Here is an 18,914-nt window from a genome sequence, read left to right as displayed (position 1 = left end):
ATAAATCTAGCCTACTTCCTTTCCTCCACTGGAATTTGACTATTTTCTGTTGCAAAATTATTATTTGTAATAATTGAGAAATCCGTGTGATTCAGCCAGAATCGACAAATATGTCCTATTTTTAACAGCCATATTTACACCTCCATATCTCTAGGGTCTTTGCCCGGCTGGTCCCTGTCTCCAGCACAGACAGGCACGCCTCCACTCCCGGGTCCTTCCTCCGCCGTGCTCCGCCCTCTCTAAAGACATTACCCCCCTCCTCCTCCTCCTCTTCTCTAGCCATCGACGGAACTTCAAAGCCGACTTCTTAACCGTTTACAACCGTTGGATGTATGTTTCCACAACGAGTGAAGCTGTGAGAGGAAAGCAGCAGAAGTTAAGCCGGCATGTGAAACTTGTTTAACGGCTGAGTCTTGATACGTTATCGGGGAGATGAGGTCATAGCCAACGGTAGGAAAACTAGCTTAACTGTCCCTCTTTTTTCTTTCCCTTCGTCGCATGGACATGCAAACAATCACGGCCCGAGCCTTCAGTGGAGCGGTTTTAGTTGTGTGTAAGCAAACTTCAACGTGTTTTGTTGTCACTAAAGTTTATAATCAGTGGATTTGGCAGTGATTCTAGCGGTTATTTTGCGTGTTTTTTTACCCAAAGTTTTGTAAAAACCGCAAACTTCAGCCCAGTGACGTCACGTCAAGACACTAATAATAAAAATGGTAGATAAAGCAGTTTTCATTACAAAAGTTTGTGCTCCATGGTGCACTAACTAATCAAGTAGTCTATTTAAAATAGCTATATCTATGAGTAGGTAAAAATGTCCATTATTTTCCAAATTCAAGGTAATATCTTCACAGAAGCTGAGATTTTTGCTATGCAAATTGAAATAATTTGCCATTAATTTTCTGTTAGTAGACTTTTAATCGATTAATCACAGAAGCGCTACAACTGATATATTTTATTTATTTTATATTATTAAGATGAACATTTCTCATAAAGATCCCTAAAGTTAGTATTTAAATAAGAGTTTAGTAGTTGTTACTGCTGTCTGGTTGACAAACAATCTACTACAGGCAACAACAATACTAAATTAACATCTCAAATATATATTCTGTACTGTAATCTGTTATTTAGTGGCCAACATTTACATGATACATTATATTATATAGAGGCTAATTATCAGTCTAGCTGTATTTGTAGGTTTTTTTTAAATTTAGTTGATACTTGAAGAAAGCCTCAGATGATTAAAAGTCCTTTTAAGATCAGAATAAACTGTAGGTATGTAGCAGTTCGCTACATACATCTCTTGATTGAAAGCATATAGAAGAACTTGACATAAGTAAGTGATGTTTTTGTATATGTATCACTTGAAGGTGCATTTTTTGTCAAATAGTCTGTAACCGCATGTGGGATGGGCCAGATGTTTGGCACGACAAATAAAAAGGTAACTAACTATAAACAGACCACCGTTGGTCCAAATGTAAATATGAACCTAAATAACATCAAAATGCCTTTTTTTTTGTTGATGGATCAGTAACGTATACACATTCAGAAGTAAAACAATATTTTTTAATTGTGTTTCTTAGTTGAGAAACACAACATGCTTATTTATAGTATAGGTAGGTCAAACTCTTCACTTGTGTGTTTAATTTCTGACAAAAGAAACAGGATTTAGCCTTTAACTTATTCTGCAGTCTAACTGTTGTATGCCCATACACTCATGCAGTTAACAGTTTCAGGTTTCATGTGATCAGTTGGAATGTCTTACTAACATTCATCATAGACCAAAAGACCAAAGAACAAATCAAAAAAATAATTAGTTGCAGCCTTACTTCTTAGTTTACCAACATTGACACAGGATCAAGACACTTTAGCCCCGACATTTAAAGTATTCAGTTTCCAGTCCTGTGTTTTGAATTGCAAGAGTTATGTCTTTAAACCTAAATCATCACTTTCAATGATACCTTGTAAACAATATATAGTATAAATGTTTGTGTACACGTATGTGTTACAGGTACACCACTAGAGCTCCGTTCTCCTGCTAGTTGAAGTGGTAAGTTTATCTCCTCCTTGTTGTGTTTGTGTGGTTTCAGCATGACTCCACAGGGAGAACATAATGTTTACAGTTAGTGTGATGTTACGGGAAACAAAGAGGTTGGTGAGCTACAGTGTAATGTAATGTCTGGTTTGTGATCATGGTGACACAAACAACTTCCAAAAGATTTAAAGAAGTTGCAAAAAACATTCAATTATGCCTTATACCATAAAGAAGACCCAACCCTAGCCAGTTATAATGTATGACATGATTTTTGTATCCAGTGTGTCCGCTGGGTCTTAAAAAGTCAATATATAGACAATTAAGGCACTTAAAAATATTAAGTCTACTATGACTTTTTTATGACTTTTTGACGACATACTATACTATGACTTTTTTTTACAACTTATGTCTATGACTTTTTTTATGGCATTTTTTACAACATACTGTACTATGACTTTTTTATGACATACTATCTATGGCTTTTTTGATACATTTTGAAGACATGCTATACCATGACTTTTAAGGCACATGTATGACATACTATGATTTTTTTTTAAGGCATTTGTACGGCTATGACATTTGACGACATACTATACTATGACTTTTTTATGGCATTTTGACAACATACTATGACTTTTTAAATGAAATTTTAACAACAAACTTTACTATGACTTTTTGACGACATACTATACCTTGACTTTTTTACGACATACTATACTATGACTTTTATGACTTTTTTACGACATACTATACTACGACTTTTTTACGACATACTATACAATGACTTTTTTATGACTTTTTTCGACATACTATACTATGACTTTTATGACTTTTTTCGACATACTATACTATGACTTCTTATATGAAACTTTAAGGACATACTATACAATTGCTTTTTTATGGCATTTTGACAACATACTATACTATGACTTTTATGACTTTTTTCAACATACTATAACTCTTTTGATGCATTTTGACGACATACTATACTATGACTTTTTTGATAAATTTTTACGACATACAGTACTATACTTTGATTTTTTTCATGACTTTTTTCAACATACTATACTATGACTTTTATGACTTTTTTCGACATAGTATAACTTTTTTGATACATTTTGACGACATATTATACTATGACTTTTTTTTTTTTTTTTAAAGATTATTTTTTGGGGGCTTTTCCCTTTTATTATGTAGTGACAGTGGATAGAGCCGAAAGGGGGAGAGATGAGGGATGACATGCCGCAAAGGGCAGCAGGCCAGAGTCGAACCCGCGCCGCTGCAAAGGACTCAGCCTACATGGGGCAAACACTCTTACTGGGTGAGCTAGAGGCCGCCCCTCTACTATGACTTTGATACATTTTTACGACATACTATACTATGACTTTTTTAATGACTTTTTTCAACATACTTAATATGACTTTTTTTACGACACACTATCCAATGACTTTTTATGGCAACTTTTTATGACATACTATACTATGACTTCATTAAGGCATTTTTACGACATGCTATACTATTACTTTTTTAATACATTTTGACGACATACTATACTATGACTTTTTTCGACATACTTAATATGACTTTTTTTGATACATTTTGACGACATACTACGACTTTTTTTACTTTTTTACGACACACTATCCAATGACTTTTTATGGCAATTTGATGACTTTGATGACTTTTTTTAAACTTTTTCACGACAGCATTTTGATGATATACTACAATATGTCTTTTTTAAGGCATTTTTACAACATGCTATACTATGACTTTGACGACATACTATACTGTGACTTTTTTTAAATACATTTTTCGACATACTATACTATGACTTTTTTCGACATACTTAATATGACTTTTTTTGATACATTTTGACGACATACTACGACTTTTTTACGACACGCTATCCAATGACTTTTTATGGCATTTTGACAACATACTATACTATGACTTTTTTAACTTTCTGACGACATACTATACTATGACTTATTTCAATATATTATACTATCACTTTGAGTTTTTGACAACATACTATACTATGACTTTTATGACCTTTTTCAACATACTATAACTTTTTTGATACATTTTGACGACATACTATACTATGACTTTTTTGATACATTTTTACGACATACAGTACTATACTTTGACTTTTTCATGACTTTTTTCAACATACTATACTATGACTTTTTTCGACATACTATAACTTTTTTTTATACTTTTTGACGACATAAAACTTTTTATGACTTTTTTTTTTTTTTTTTTTAAAGATTATTTCTTGGGGGCTTTTCCCTTTTATTATGTAGTGACAGCGGATAGAGGGGAGAGAGATGAGGGATGACACGGAGCAAAGGGTAGCAGGCCGGAGTCGAACCCGCGCCGCTGCAAAGGACTCAGCCTACATGGGGCGAATACTCTTACTGGGTAGCTAGAGGCCGCCCCTATACTATGACTTTGATACATTTTTACGACATACTATACTATGACTTTTTGACGACATACTATACTATGACTTTTTGACGACATACTATACTATGACTTTTTTCGACATACTTAATATGACTTTTTTTGATACATTTCGACGACATAATGACTTTTTTTACGACACACTATCCAATGACTTTTTATGGCAATTTGATGATATACTATACTATGACTTCATTAAGGCATTTTTACGACATACTATACTATTACTTTTTTAATACATTTTGACAACATACTATACTATGACTTTTTTCGACATACTTAATATGACTTTTTTTGATACTTTTTTACGACACACTATCCAATGACTTTTTATGACTTTTTGATGACATACTATACTATGACTTTTTTAACTTTTTTAGGACAGCATTTTGATAATATACTACAATATGACTTTTTTAAGGCATTTTTACAACATGCTATACTATGACTTTTTTATGACTTTGATGACATACTATACTATGACTTTTTTAAATACATTTTGACGACATACTATACTATGACTATTATGACTTTTTTCGATATACTATGACTTTTTTCGACATACTATACTGTGACTTTTTTTGATACATTTTGACAGCATACTATACTATGACTTTTTAAATGACATTTTAATGACATACAATTACTTTTTTATGGCATTTTGACAACATACTATACTATGACTTTTTTAACTTTCTGACGACATATTATACTATGACTTATTTCAATATATTATACTATCACTTTGAGTTTTTGACAACATACTATACTTGTAACTTTTTTGATACATTTTGACGACATACTATACTATGACTTCTTTAAGGCATTTTTACGACATACTATACTAAGACTTTTTTGATACATTTTGACAACATACTATACTATGACTTTTTTTATGACTTTTTGACGATATACTATGACTTTTTTTAATACATTTTGACGACATACTATGACTTTTTTCTACATACTACACTATGACTTTTTTCGACATACTATACTATGACTTGATACATTTTTACGACCTACTATACGATGACTTTTTAAATAAAATTTAACAAAATACTATATTATGACTTTATGAAATTTTTACTACATACTATACAATGACCTTTAAAAAATATGACTTTTATGGCATCTTGCTTTAATTTATTGCTTTATCCCTGCACAATGTTTGACTGACCTATATATCATTCTGTGACCTTTTTTATCTAACTTTAAATAATGTTTAAAAATACAATTTCTTGCAGTGCCTGTCAATTTAATCATGGCTCGTGGTTGCATCTGCTGCGTTAAATACATGCTCTTTCTCTTCAACCTGCTCTTCTGGGTAATTATTACATACACACACACACACAGAGTCAGAAACTGTTACCATGAATCAGTAGTAAGATCAAAATACCAACAGAAGTGTTTAATTATCATTAAATCAACAGGAAGTTTTTGAGTTTCCTGTGTTTTTTTTTCAGCTGGGTGGGTGTGGATTGTTGGGTGTGGGCGTGTGGCTGTCGGTGTCTCAGGGCAGCTTTGCCACCCTGTCGCCCTCCTTCCCGTCGCTCTCCGCCGCCAACCTCATCATCACCCTCGGCACCGTCGTCATGGTGACAGGTTTCCTGGGATGCCTGGGTGCCATCAAGGAGAACAAGTGCCTGTTGCTGAGTGTGAGTAACGCTACAATACCCATCATGCATCACTAGTGGAGTTGTTTTGAGTATTCTTTAGGTTACTCCTGCCTTGTACAGGCCGAAGTTGGAGCTAGCTCATATAATACTTACCTTACCTAGCTACTGCGCATGTGCGACTGACAACAAAGATGTTACAGAAGTTAAGAGGTCTCACTCTGTAGCTAAAACAGAAACCTGACAGCGTGTGAAAGGAGGAGCTGCAGCAATGTGCAGTAGAACAAAAATATGGTGTTTTTTGAAAATTAAACCATGTAAACCTATTGTGGTACAACCTTCAAATACAATTATGAACCTGAAAAATTAGCATAATATGGCCACTTTAAGTAAGGAGATCAAATGTATTTGTTTTGCATTCATATAAATGCAACATTAGTGTATCGGGCATGTTTCTGCTAATGGTGAATCATTTTAATCTGACTCTTTTCTTCGCTTTCTCCAGTTTTTCATCGTTCTCTTGATCATCCTTTTGGCCGAACTTATCCTCCTCATCCTGTTCTTTGTCTACACCGACAAGGTAAGACTGTGTTAAAGTACATCCATATTTATTTATGATCCTCTCCTGCTGTGGGTGCGTGTGACTATTTGTCCCATGATCCACCTCTTCACCTCTGTTTGCCCAGGTGAGCGAAAATGCCAGACAGGACCTGAAAGAAGGGCTTGTGCTGTACAACACAGATAACAACGCCGGCCTGAGGGATGCATGGAACACCATACAGGGAGAGGTATAGAAATGTAGTAACAATCCCTCCCTCTACTTCTTTCTTATTGTATTTTATATAGATATTTCTTGACATTTCTTTAGTTTTTAATCAAACTTTATTATCATCCTGTAATGCACTTTGTAATATCATCTGCTTCTGTGTCTCCTGCCTGTGCACCAGTGGCGATGTTGTGGTGTGACCAACCACAATGACTGGTACACCGCCCTGCATGACAACGTGGTTCCTGACCGCTGCTGCCAGCAGGTTTACCCAGGCTGTGGACGCAACGCCTCTAATACCTTCTGGACACGGGTCAGTGTGTTTCTGTTTACGTCTTAAAATTGCTATTAAAGTTGTCCTCTGTGGCGTTTAGGTTGCTAAATACTCTATGTACGGAGTGGTATCGATCTTTTCATCTAATTCAAGTCATTGCAAGTGGACAAACATCATCAATGGTTGAAATATTGGAGTACAGTTGTAGTTAGAACCAGCTCCTTTTAGCTGGTGTGCATTTCTGACATTTCTGTGTTTCTTCCAAACTAAAGACACCATTGTATACATAAGTTGAGACAAGATTAAGAAAACAAGCAAGGAATGGATCATCAGTTTCAAGGCCTTCAAATTCTTTAACCTTTTTGAAATGTGTTGTCTGTTTAACTGTCTTGACTTTAAACTGGATCCCTTCTGATGTGCAGTACTCTTTTATTTTTCCTAATTACTGTTGGTGTGTGTTTTTAGGGTTGCTATGCGAAGGTAGAGGAGTGGTTGGATGACAATAAACACCTTCTGGGAACCATCGCCATGTGTGTGTTGGTCATACAGGTAAGCAGCTCTTTATCAAGCACTTATCCAAACAGCACTAGTTTATTAAGTTCATGCTTTCATCCGAAGTGACTTACAAGTGCAATCAACCATTTAGATATACCACAAAATGGTAAGAGTCATGCAAGTACAGTAACGTTAGCAAATATGTCGAACTGCTGCGTTAAGAAACAATGATAGTAGTTCTTTATGTATGGTAGGAAGGTGCTGTCTGAACAGATGAGTTCTCAGTCTGCAACAGAAGATGTGTAGTTTCTATTTTCCTGATGTCAATCGTTTTACCATTGTGGAACCAGGACAGCAAACAGTCGTTGTTTTGTTGAGTAGCAAGCTGATTGGCAGTGGCAGGGTACGGAGTAGAATTGGAGAAGCACTTATTCAAACTCTGAATAAAGCAACATTGTATAAATGTCTTATTTGTAACGGTTTTTGTTTGTTTGTTTTCATAGCTCCTTGGTATGGCTTTCTCGATGACACTTTACCAACAGATCCACCGAGCCGGGAAGAAGTATGAAGCCTGACAGGATTAATGTGGTCATTCCAAACTGTTAATATTGGTTACTTAAGATATATCACCTTTTGTTTATTTTTAAACTGGCTTATTTTTTTTGTAAAAACAAAATAAGTCAGTTTTAATGTGTGCCACTAAAGTATATTATCTCACACTATTGAACATCTATTGAACATCTATTGAACTTGTTTTTCTTAGTTAGCTTTTTAAAATCACACTCTAATGCATGTTATGTAAAATATTTGTGATTTGCCTCTGACAATCACAACCGAGAGAAAAGACTGAGAAGAGGAAAAGTAAGGAGAATTGTTGTGGTTGTTAAAAAGCCATGCCTGTGGACAAGTATTATGTATGGATCCATTAAGTAGCATTGTATACTAATGTGTTCAATAAAAGCACTCTTCACAAATGTGATGTTTCAGGTGTACAGAGGATTACTGACTCAATGACCGTCGCATTGTTTGACAGGCAGCACGAATGACGACATCTAAGTCTAACTTTATGATTTTTTTCGACATACTATACTATGACTTTTTAATGATTTTTTTCGATACACTATACCATGACAATTTTTTGACATACTATACTATGACTATTTTTGTCATACAATACTATGACTTTTTCGACAACTTATGACTTGTTTTACGACATACTATACTATGACTTTTCTTATGATTTTGTTGACATACTACTGTATACTATGACATTTTATGATTATTTTTTTCGACATACTATACTATGACTTTTTAATGATTTTTTTCGATACACTATACCATGACAATTTTTCGACATACTATACTATGACTATTTTTGTCATACAATACTATGACTTTTTCGACATACTTTGACTTTTTCGACATACTATACTATGACTTTTTTTAATTTTTTTTTTTCCACATACTATACTGACGTTTTTTTTGACATACCATACTATGACTTTTTTCATGATTTTACTTACTATACAATAACTTTTTCATGATTTCTTTCGACGTACTATAGCATGACTTTTTTTCAACATAGTATTATACTTTGACTTTTTTTTTTTTTCGACATACTATACTATAACTTTTTTCAACATAATATACTATGACTTTTTTATGATTTTTTTCACATATGCTATGACTTTTATGATTTTTTTCGATATACCATACTATGACTTTTTTCGATATACTATAATATGACTTTTTCGACATACTACAGTATACTATGACTTTTTCCGACATAATATACTATGACTTTTTTATGATTTCTTTTGACATACTATACTGTGACTTTTTTATGATTTTTTTCGACATACTATACTATGACTTTTTTATGATTTTTTCAACATACTATACTATGACTTTTTTATGATTTTTTTCAATGTACTATACTATAACTTTTTTTCCCGACATAATATACAGTGATTCTTTTTTCAACATACTATACTATGACTTTTTTTCTATTTTTTTCGACATAGTATACTATGACTTTTTCATGATTTTTTTTTACATACTATACTATGACTTTATTATGTTTTTTTTTGACATACCATACTATGACTTTTTTCTATTATTTTCGACATACTATACTATGACTTTTTTTTCCCCGACATACTATGATTTTCTTTCGACATACTATACTATGACTTTTTTTTCGACATACTATACTATGACTTTATGATTTTTTTCAACATACTATACTATGACTTTTTTTTCGGACATAATATACTATGACTTTTTTTTTTTATTGGTTTCGACATACTATACTATGACTTTCATGATTTTTTCGACATACTATACTATGACTTTTTATGGTTTTTTTCGACATACCATACTATGACTTTTTTCTATTATTTTCGACATACTATACTATGGCTTTTTTTTCCCGACATAATATACTATGACTTTTTTCAACATACCATACTATGACTTTGTTTCGACATACTATGCTATGACTTTTTATGATTTCTTTCGACATACTATATTATGACTTTTTTCAACATACTATACTATGACTTTTTTCGACCTACTATACTATGACTTTTTTGACTTTTTTCAACATACTATACTATGACGTTTTCATGATTTTTTTGACATACTATACTATGACTTTGTTTCGACATACTATACTATGACTTTTTTATGATTTTTTTGACATACTATACTATGACTTTGTTTCGACATACTATACTATGACTTTTTTTATGATTTTTTTGACATACTATACTATGACTTTTTTTCAACATACTATACTATGACTTTTTTTCGACATACTATACTATGACTTTTTTATGATTTCTTTCAATATACTATACTATGACTTTTTTTCGACATACCATACTATGACTTTTTCAACATACTATACTATGACTTTTTCATGATTTTTTTGACATACTATACTATGACTTTTTTATGATTTTTTCGACATGCTATACTATGACTTTTTTTCGACATACTATAGTATGACTTTTTTCAGCATACTATACTATGACTTTTTTTCTATTTTTTTCGACATACTATACTATGACTTTCATGATTTTTTCGACATACTATACTATGACTTTTTATGTTTTTTTTCGACATACCATACTATGACTTTTTTCTATTATTTTCGACATACTATACGACTTTTTTATGATTTTTTCGACATACTATACTATGGCTTTTTTTCCCGACATAATATACTATGATTTTTTTTTCGACATACTATACTATGACTTTTTTTCGACATACTATACTATGACTTTATGATTTTTTTCAACATACTATACTATGATTTTTTTCGACATACTATGCTATGACTTTTTTCAACATACCATACTATGACTTTGTTTCGACATACTATGCTATGACTTTTTTATGATTTCTTTCAACATACTATACTATGACTTTTTTTCGACATACCATACTATGACTTTTTCAACATACTATACTATGACTTTTTTTCTATTTTTTTGACATACTATACTATGACGTTTTCATGATTTTTTTGACATACTATACTATGACTTTGTTTCGACATACTATACTATGACTTTTTAATGATTTTTTTGACATACTATACTATGACTTTTTTTCGACATACTATAGTATGACTTTTTTCAACATACTATACTATGACTTTTTCATGATTTTTTCGACATACTATACTATGACTTTTTTATGTTTTTTTTTCGACATACCATACTATGACCTTTTTTCTATTATTTTCGACATACTATACGACTTTTTTATGATTTTTTCGACATACTATACTGTTATGGTTTGGACATTTCTGTTGCCTGGTTTTGTATATTTCGGTTGCCTGTATTATCATTTCTGTATGTTTCCTGTGTTTGTATATTTATTTTGTATACTTCTGTTTAGTTATCCTCCCTGTCCTGACTATGTTCTGTGTATTGTGTATTTTTTGGTTAATTCCTGTGTTCTCTGTTCTCTGTTGTGTTGTGTCAAGTTTCTGTGTTTAGTTTTTGTTGGTTGTTCCTGTTTTATTTTGGTAGTCTGGTTTTCTGTCTTGTCTCGTCCATTTTACTTCCCTTGTTTTCCCATCTGTGTGATTGTCTGATGTGCTCCACCTGTTCCCCAGCCCTGGTGTCACCTCTCTTGCGTCTTCTCGTTACCTAGTTTATTTAGCCCCTGTGTTTCCTTTGTCTGGTGTCAGATTGTTTTGTGTCCTCGTGCCGTCAGTTTGTATCCGTTTGTGTCCGTGCCCTGCCAACCTGCGTGTGTTAGTTTGTGAGTTTCTGTGTCAGCTCTCGTCTGTTTCTGTTTGTTCCTGGTTTTTACTCCCTGGTTTTTTGTATGCCTTCTGTCTTCGTTTTTGGAATTGTTTTTTGCCTGCCGGTATTCCCAGGACTCCCTTGGTTTATTTTTTGTTTCTCAAATAAATCCTCAACGCCAACTTTTTTCTGCCTGCCTGCCTCTCTCTGCATTTGGGTCCTTTAATCCCCTACATGTAACATTATACTATGACTTTTTTTCCCGACATAACATACTATGATTTTTTTTTTTCGACATACTATACTATGACTTTTTTTCAACATACTATACTATGACTTTTTTTCAACATACTATACTATGACTTTTTCATGATTTTTTTCAACATACTATGACTTTTTTTCAACATACTATACTATGACTTTTTTTCGACATACCATACAATGACTTTTTCAACATACCATATTATGACTTTGTTTCGACATACTATACTATACGACTTTTTTATGATTTCTTTCAACATACTATACTATGACTTTTTTTTGACATACATACTATGACTTTTTTATGATTTCTTTCAACATACTATACTATGACTTTTTTTCTATTTTTTTCGACATACTATACTATGACTTTTTCATGATTTTTTTGACATACTATACTATGACTTTGTTTCGACTTACTATGCTATGACTTTTTTTCCCAACATAATATACTATGATTTTCTTTCGACATACTATACTATGACTTTTTTCAACATACTATACTATGACTTTGTTTTTTTTCGACATACCATACTATGACTTTTTTTTCCCAACGTAATATACTATGACTTTTTTTCGACATACTATACTATGACTTTCTAATTTTTTTCAACATACTATACTATGACTTTTTTTTGATTGTTTTCGACATACTATACTATGACTTTTTTATGGGTTTTTTTCGACATACCATACTATGACTTTTTTTCTATTATTTTCGACATACTATACGACTTTTTTATGATTTTTTCGACATACTATACTATGACTTTTTTTTCCCAACATAATATACTATGATTTTTTTTCGACATACTATACTATGACTTTTTTTCGACATACTATACTATGACTTTATGATTTTTTTCAACATACTATACTATGATTTTTTCCGACATACTATACTATGACTTTTTTATGATTTTTTTTCGACATACTATACTATGACCTTTTTTTTGGACATAATATACTATGACTTTTTTTCAACATACTATACTATGACTTTTTCATGATTTCTTTCAACATACTATACTATGACGTTTTTCGACATACTATACTAAGATTTATTTCGACATTCTATACTATGACTTTTTTTTCAACATACTATACTATGACTTTTTTATGATTTTTTTCAACTGACTTTTTTATGATTTTTTTCATCATACTCTACTATGACTTTTTCAACATACTATTCTATAACTTTTTTCGACATACTATAGGCAAGGCAATGCAAGGCAGCTTTATTTGTATAGCACATTTCAGCAACAGGGCAATTCAAAGTGCTTTACATAAAAACATATATATACTATGACTTTTTTTCCAACATAATATACTATGAATTTTATTTCAACATACTATACTATGAGTTTATGATTTTTTTCGACATACCATACTATGCCTTTTTTTATATTTTTTTCAACATACTATACTATGACTATGATTTCTTTCAAAATACTATACTATGACTTTTTGACTCTTTTCAACATACTATACTATGACTTTTTCAACATACAATAGTGTCTTTTAGACACACTATACTTACTTTACTTTGACATACTATACTACTGAAAATGTCATTGGTATGCCATAAGTCATAAAAATCAAGAAACAAACAATCAAAAAATGCACAATACATGTGAATTCAAATGTACGAGCTGTACACTTTTTATAAGTGTTAATTTTCTGCAGAAATGTGCAAAATTGTCCAAGAAATGTTCAAAGGTTCATAGTACAAAGTACAGCATAAAAACAATGTGCAATGTACAGAGATATAGTCCCAAATATGTCTACTATAATAACGTACATAGATGTGAAAGCAGAGCCTCCTGCCAGTGGAGTGATTTGAAGAGTTTGTCCATGGTGGGTGGGGGGGTCGGCCAGAATCTTTCCTGCCTGCCTCGTGGTCCTGGAGGCATACAGGTCCTGGAGGGATGGCAGATTGCAGCTAAATCACCTTCTTAGTGGAACGAATGATACGCTGCAGTCTGGTTCTTGGCTGTAGTAGCAGTGTACTGTACCAGATGGTGATGGAGATGGTGAGCATGAACTCAATGATGGCTGTGTAAAAATACACCATAGTTGATTTTGGCAAGCTGCACTTATACATATACATACATACATATACATACATACATATACAGGAAGTATATAATCTGCAACCTTTTTAACTTCATGTCCCAGGTGATGATGGAGCCGAGGAAGCGAGGACTCAGCAGTGTTACTTACATACTGTACTGTGACTTTTTTGTGGTTTTTCAAGGTACTATACTATGACTATTTCGACATACTATACTATGACTTTTTTATGATTTTTTGGACTACTATACTATGACTTTTTTCAACATAATATACTATGACTTTTTTTTCAACATACTATACTATGACTATTTCGACATACTATACTATGACTTTTTTATGATTTTTTGGACTACTATACTATGACTTTTTTCAACATAATATACTATGACTTTTTTTTCAACATACTATACTATGATTTTTTTTATGACTTTTTTGACGGTACTATACCATGACTTTTTTCAACATACTATACTATGACTTTTTTCAACATACTATACCATGACTTTTTTTGACATATACTATGACTTTTTTTTTCAACACATCATACTATGACTTTTTTATGATTTTTTTCAACATACCATACTATGACTTTTTTTTCCGGGATAATATACTATGACTTTTTTTCCTACATACTATACTATGACTTTTTTTGACTTACTATACTATGACTTTTTTCTACATACTATAGCATGACTTTTTTTTCGACATACTATACTATGACTTTTTTCTACTTACTATACTATGACTTTTTTTTTTACAAATTTAGACATACCATACTATGCCTTTTTTCTATTTCTTTCAACATACTATACTATGACTTTTTTGTGATTTTTCGAGGTACTATTCTATGACTATTTCGACATACTATACTATGACTTTTTTTTCTAAATAATATACTGACTTTTTTTTTGACATAATATACTGTGACTTTTTTCAACATACTATACTATGACTTTTTTCAACATACTATACTATGACTTTTTTCTGACATAATATACTATGACTTTTTATGATTTCTTTCGACATACTATATTATGACTTTTTTCAACATACTATACCATGACTTTTTTGACATAAACTATGACTTTTTTTTTTCAACATATCATACTATGGCTTTTTTATGATTTTTTTCAACATACTATACTATGACTTTTTTTTCTAAATAATATACTGACTTTTTTTTTTGACATAATATACTGTGACTTTTTTCAACATACTATACTATGACTTTTTTTCTGACATAATATACTATGACTTTTTATGATTTTTTTCGACATACTATACTATGACTTTTTTTCGACATACTATACTATGACTTTTTTCAACATACTATACTATGACTTTTTTCAACATACTATACTATGACTTTTTTCAACATACTATACTATGACTTTTTTTCAACATACTATACTATGACTTTTTATGATTTCTTTCGACATACTATATTATGACTTTTTTCAACATACTATACCATGACTTTTTTGACATAAACTATGACTTTTTTGACATAAACTATGACTTTTTTTTTTCAACATATCATACTATGACTTTTTTATGATTTTTTTCAACATACTATACCATGACTTTTTTGACATAAACTATGACTTTTTTTTTTCAACATATCATACTATGGCTTTTTTATGATTTTTTTCAACATACTATACTGTGACTTTTTTTTCTAAATAATATACTGACTTTTTTTTTTGACATAATATACTGTGACTTTTTTCAACATACTATACTATGACTTTTTTTCGACATACTATACTATGACTTTTTTTCGACATACTATACTATGACTTTTTTCAACATACTATACTATGACTTTTTTTCAACATACTATACTATGACTTTTTATGATTTCTTTCGACATACTATATTATGACTTTTTTCAACATACTATACCATGACTTTTTTGACATAAACTATGACTTTTTTGACATAAACTATGACTTTTTTTTTTCAACATATCATACTATGACTTTTTTATGATTTTTTTCAACATACTATACTATGACTTTTTTTTCTAAATAATATACAGACTTTTTTTTTTGACATAATATACTGTGACTTTTTTCAACATACTATACTATGACTTTTTTTCTGACATAATATACTTTGACTTTTTATGATTTTTTTCGACATACTATACTATGACTTTTTTATGACTTTTTTTCAACATGCTATACTATGACTTTTTTTCAACATACTATACTATGACTTTTTTTCAACATGCTATACTATGACTTTTTTTCAACATACTATACTATGACTTTTTATGATTTCTTTCGACATACTATATTATGACTTTTTTCAAGATACTATACTATGACTTTTTAATGATTTTTTTTGACGTACTATACTATAACCTTTTTCGACATACTATAGGCAAGGCAAGGCAGCTTTATTTGTATAGCACATTTCAGCATAGGGCAATTCAAAGTGCTTTACATAAAAACATATATATAAATATACTATGACGTCTTTCGACATACTATACTATGACTTTTTTGTTTTTTTTCGACATACCATATTATGACTTTTTTGTTTTTTTTAAACATACTATACTATGACTTTTTAATGATTTTTTTTTTAGATATACCATACTATGACTTTTTTTCAACATACGACTTTTTTATGATTGTTTTCGACATACTATACTATGAATTTTTTATGATTTTTTTCGACGTACTATACTATGACTTTTTTCGACATACAATACTATGACTTTTATGTATTTTTTTCAACATACTATACTATGACTTTTTTCAACATACTATGCCTTTTTTCTACATACTATACTATGACTTTTTAATGATTTTTTTTGACGTACTATACTATAACCTTTTTCAACATACTATAGGCAAGGCAAGGCAGCTTTATTTGTATAGCACATTTCAGCATAGGGCAATTCAAAGTGCTTTACATAAAAACATATATATAAATATACTATGACGTCTTTCAACATACTATACTATGACTTTTTTGTTTTTTTTCGACATACCATATTATGACTTTTTTGGTTTTTTTAAACATACTATACTATGACTTTTTTTCAACATATGACTTTTTTTATGATTGTTTTCGACATACTATACTATGAATTTTTTATGATTTTTTTCGACGTACTATACTATGACTTTTTTCGACATACAATACTATGACTTTTATGTATTTTTTTCAACATACTATACTATGACTTTGATTTTTTTCAACATAATATACTATGATTTTTTTTTCGACATACTATACTATGACTTTATGATTTTTTTCGACATACTATACCATGACTTTTTTTCCCGTCATAATATACTGACTTTTTTTTTTCAACATACTATACTATGACGTTTTTCGACTTACTATACTATGATTTTTTTCGACATACTATACTATGACTCTTTATCGACATACTATACTATGACTTTTTTCTACATACTATAGCATGACTTTTTCATGATTTTTTCGACATACTATACTATGACTTTTTTGTGTTTTTTTTCGACATACTATACTATGACTTTTTTCTATTATTTTCGACATACTATACTATGACTTTTTATGTTTTTTTTTAAACATACTATACTATGACTTTTTAATGATTTTTTTTTAGATATACCATACTGACTTTTTTTCAACATACGACCTTTTTATGATTGTTTTCGACATACTATACTATGAATTTTTTATGATTTTTTTCGACGTACTATACTATGATTTTTTTCGACATACTATACTATGACTTTTTTGTGTTTTTTTTCGACGTACTATACTATGATTTTTTTCGACATACTATACCATGACTTTTTTTCCCCGTCATAATATACTGACTTTTTTTTAACAAACTATACTATGACTTTTTTCCCCCCGACATAATATACTATGATTTTTTTTTCGACATACTATACTATGACTTTATGATTTTTTTCGACATACTATACCATGACTTTTTTTCCCGTCATAATATACTGACTTTTTTTTTCCAACATACTATATACTATGACGTTTTTCGACTTACTATACTATGATTTTTTTCAACATACTATACTATGACTCTTTATCGACATTATGACTTTTTTCTACATACTATAGCATGACTTTTTCATGATTTTTTCGGCATACTATACTATGACTTTTTTGTTTTTTTTCGACATACTATACTATGACTTTTTTCTATTATTTTCAACATACTATACTATGACTTTTTATGTTTTTTTTAAACATACTGACTTTTTAATGATTTTTTTTTAGATATACCATACTATGACTTTTTTTCAACATACGACCTTTTTATGATTGTTTTTGACATACTATACTATGAATTTTTTATGATTTTTTTCGACGTACTATACTATGATTTTTTTCGACATACTATACTATGACTTTTTTGTGTTTTTTTTCGACGTACTATACTATGATTTTTTTCGACATACTATACCATGACTTTTTTTCCCCGTCATAATATACTGACTTTTTTTTTAACAAACTATACTATGACTTTTTTCCCCCCGACATAATATACTATGATTTTTTTTTCGACATACTATACTATGACTTTATGATTTTTTTCGACATACTATACCATGACTTTTTTTCCCGTCATAATATACTGACTTTTTTTTTCCAACATACTATATACTATGACGTTTTTCGACTTACTATACTA

The 18,914-nt window shown here is 30.6% G+C and overlaps 1 protein-coding gene across 2 annotated transcripts; it reads left to right on the top strand.

Annotated features, from left to right (window-relative positions):
- The first annotated feature begins 210 nt into the window (after positions 1–210).
- Positions 211–8,628, top strand: LOC116060152 (tetraspanin-9). 2 transcript variants are annotated; one of them, XR_004896057.1, is made up of 10 exons: positions 211–450; positions 2,009–2,047; positions 5,746–5,825; positions 5,965–6,156; positions 6,620–6,694; positions 6,801–6,902; positions 7,062–7,193; positions 7,620–7,703; positions 8,153–8,369; positions 8,404–8,628. XR_004896057.1 is itself a non-coding variant. In XM_031313589.2 (9 exons), exons 3-9 carry the CDS (start codon positions 5,763–5,765, stop codon positions 8,222–8,224), a joined length of 720 nt encoding a protein of 239 aa, XP_031169449.1. In that variant the 5' UTR covers positions 211–450; positions 2,009–2,047; positions 5,746–5,762; the 3' UTR covers positions 8,225–8,628. The 2 variants fall into 2 exon arrangements, 1 of the variants encoding a protein (XP_031169449.1); XM_031313589.2 differs by having other exon boundaries at positions 8,153–8,628.
- Positions 8,629–18,914: the final 10,286 nt, after the last annotated feature.

Source organism: Sander lucioperca, chromosome 20, assembly GCF_008315115.2.
Source record: "Sander lucioperca isolate FBNREF2018 chromosome 20, SLUC_FBN_1.2, whole genome shotgun sequence".
In the NCBI taxonomy this organism is placed as follows: Eukaryota; Metazoa; Chordata; class Actinopteri; order Perciformes; family Percidae; genus Sander; species Sander lucioperca.
This window is presented reverse-complemented; position numbering and strand designations above follow the sequence as displayed.

Excerpts from the sequence above, each read along its gene's own strand:
- LOC116060152 (XM_031313589.2), top strand. The coding sequence starts at position 5,763 with ATGGCTCGTGGTTGCATCTGCTGCGTTAAATACATGCTCTTTCTCTTC. Across the intron at positions 6,903-7,061 it reads GGAACACCATACAGGGAGAG|TGGCGATGTTGTGGTGTGAC; the intron begins GTATAGAAATGT and ends CCTGTGCACCAG. Across the intron at positions 7,194-7,619 it reads CTAATACCTTCTGGACACGG|GGTTGCTATGCGAAGGTAGA; the intron begins GTCAGTGTGTTT and ends GTGTGTTTTTAG.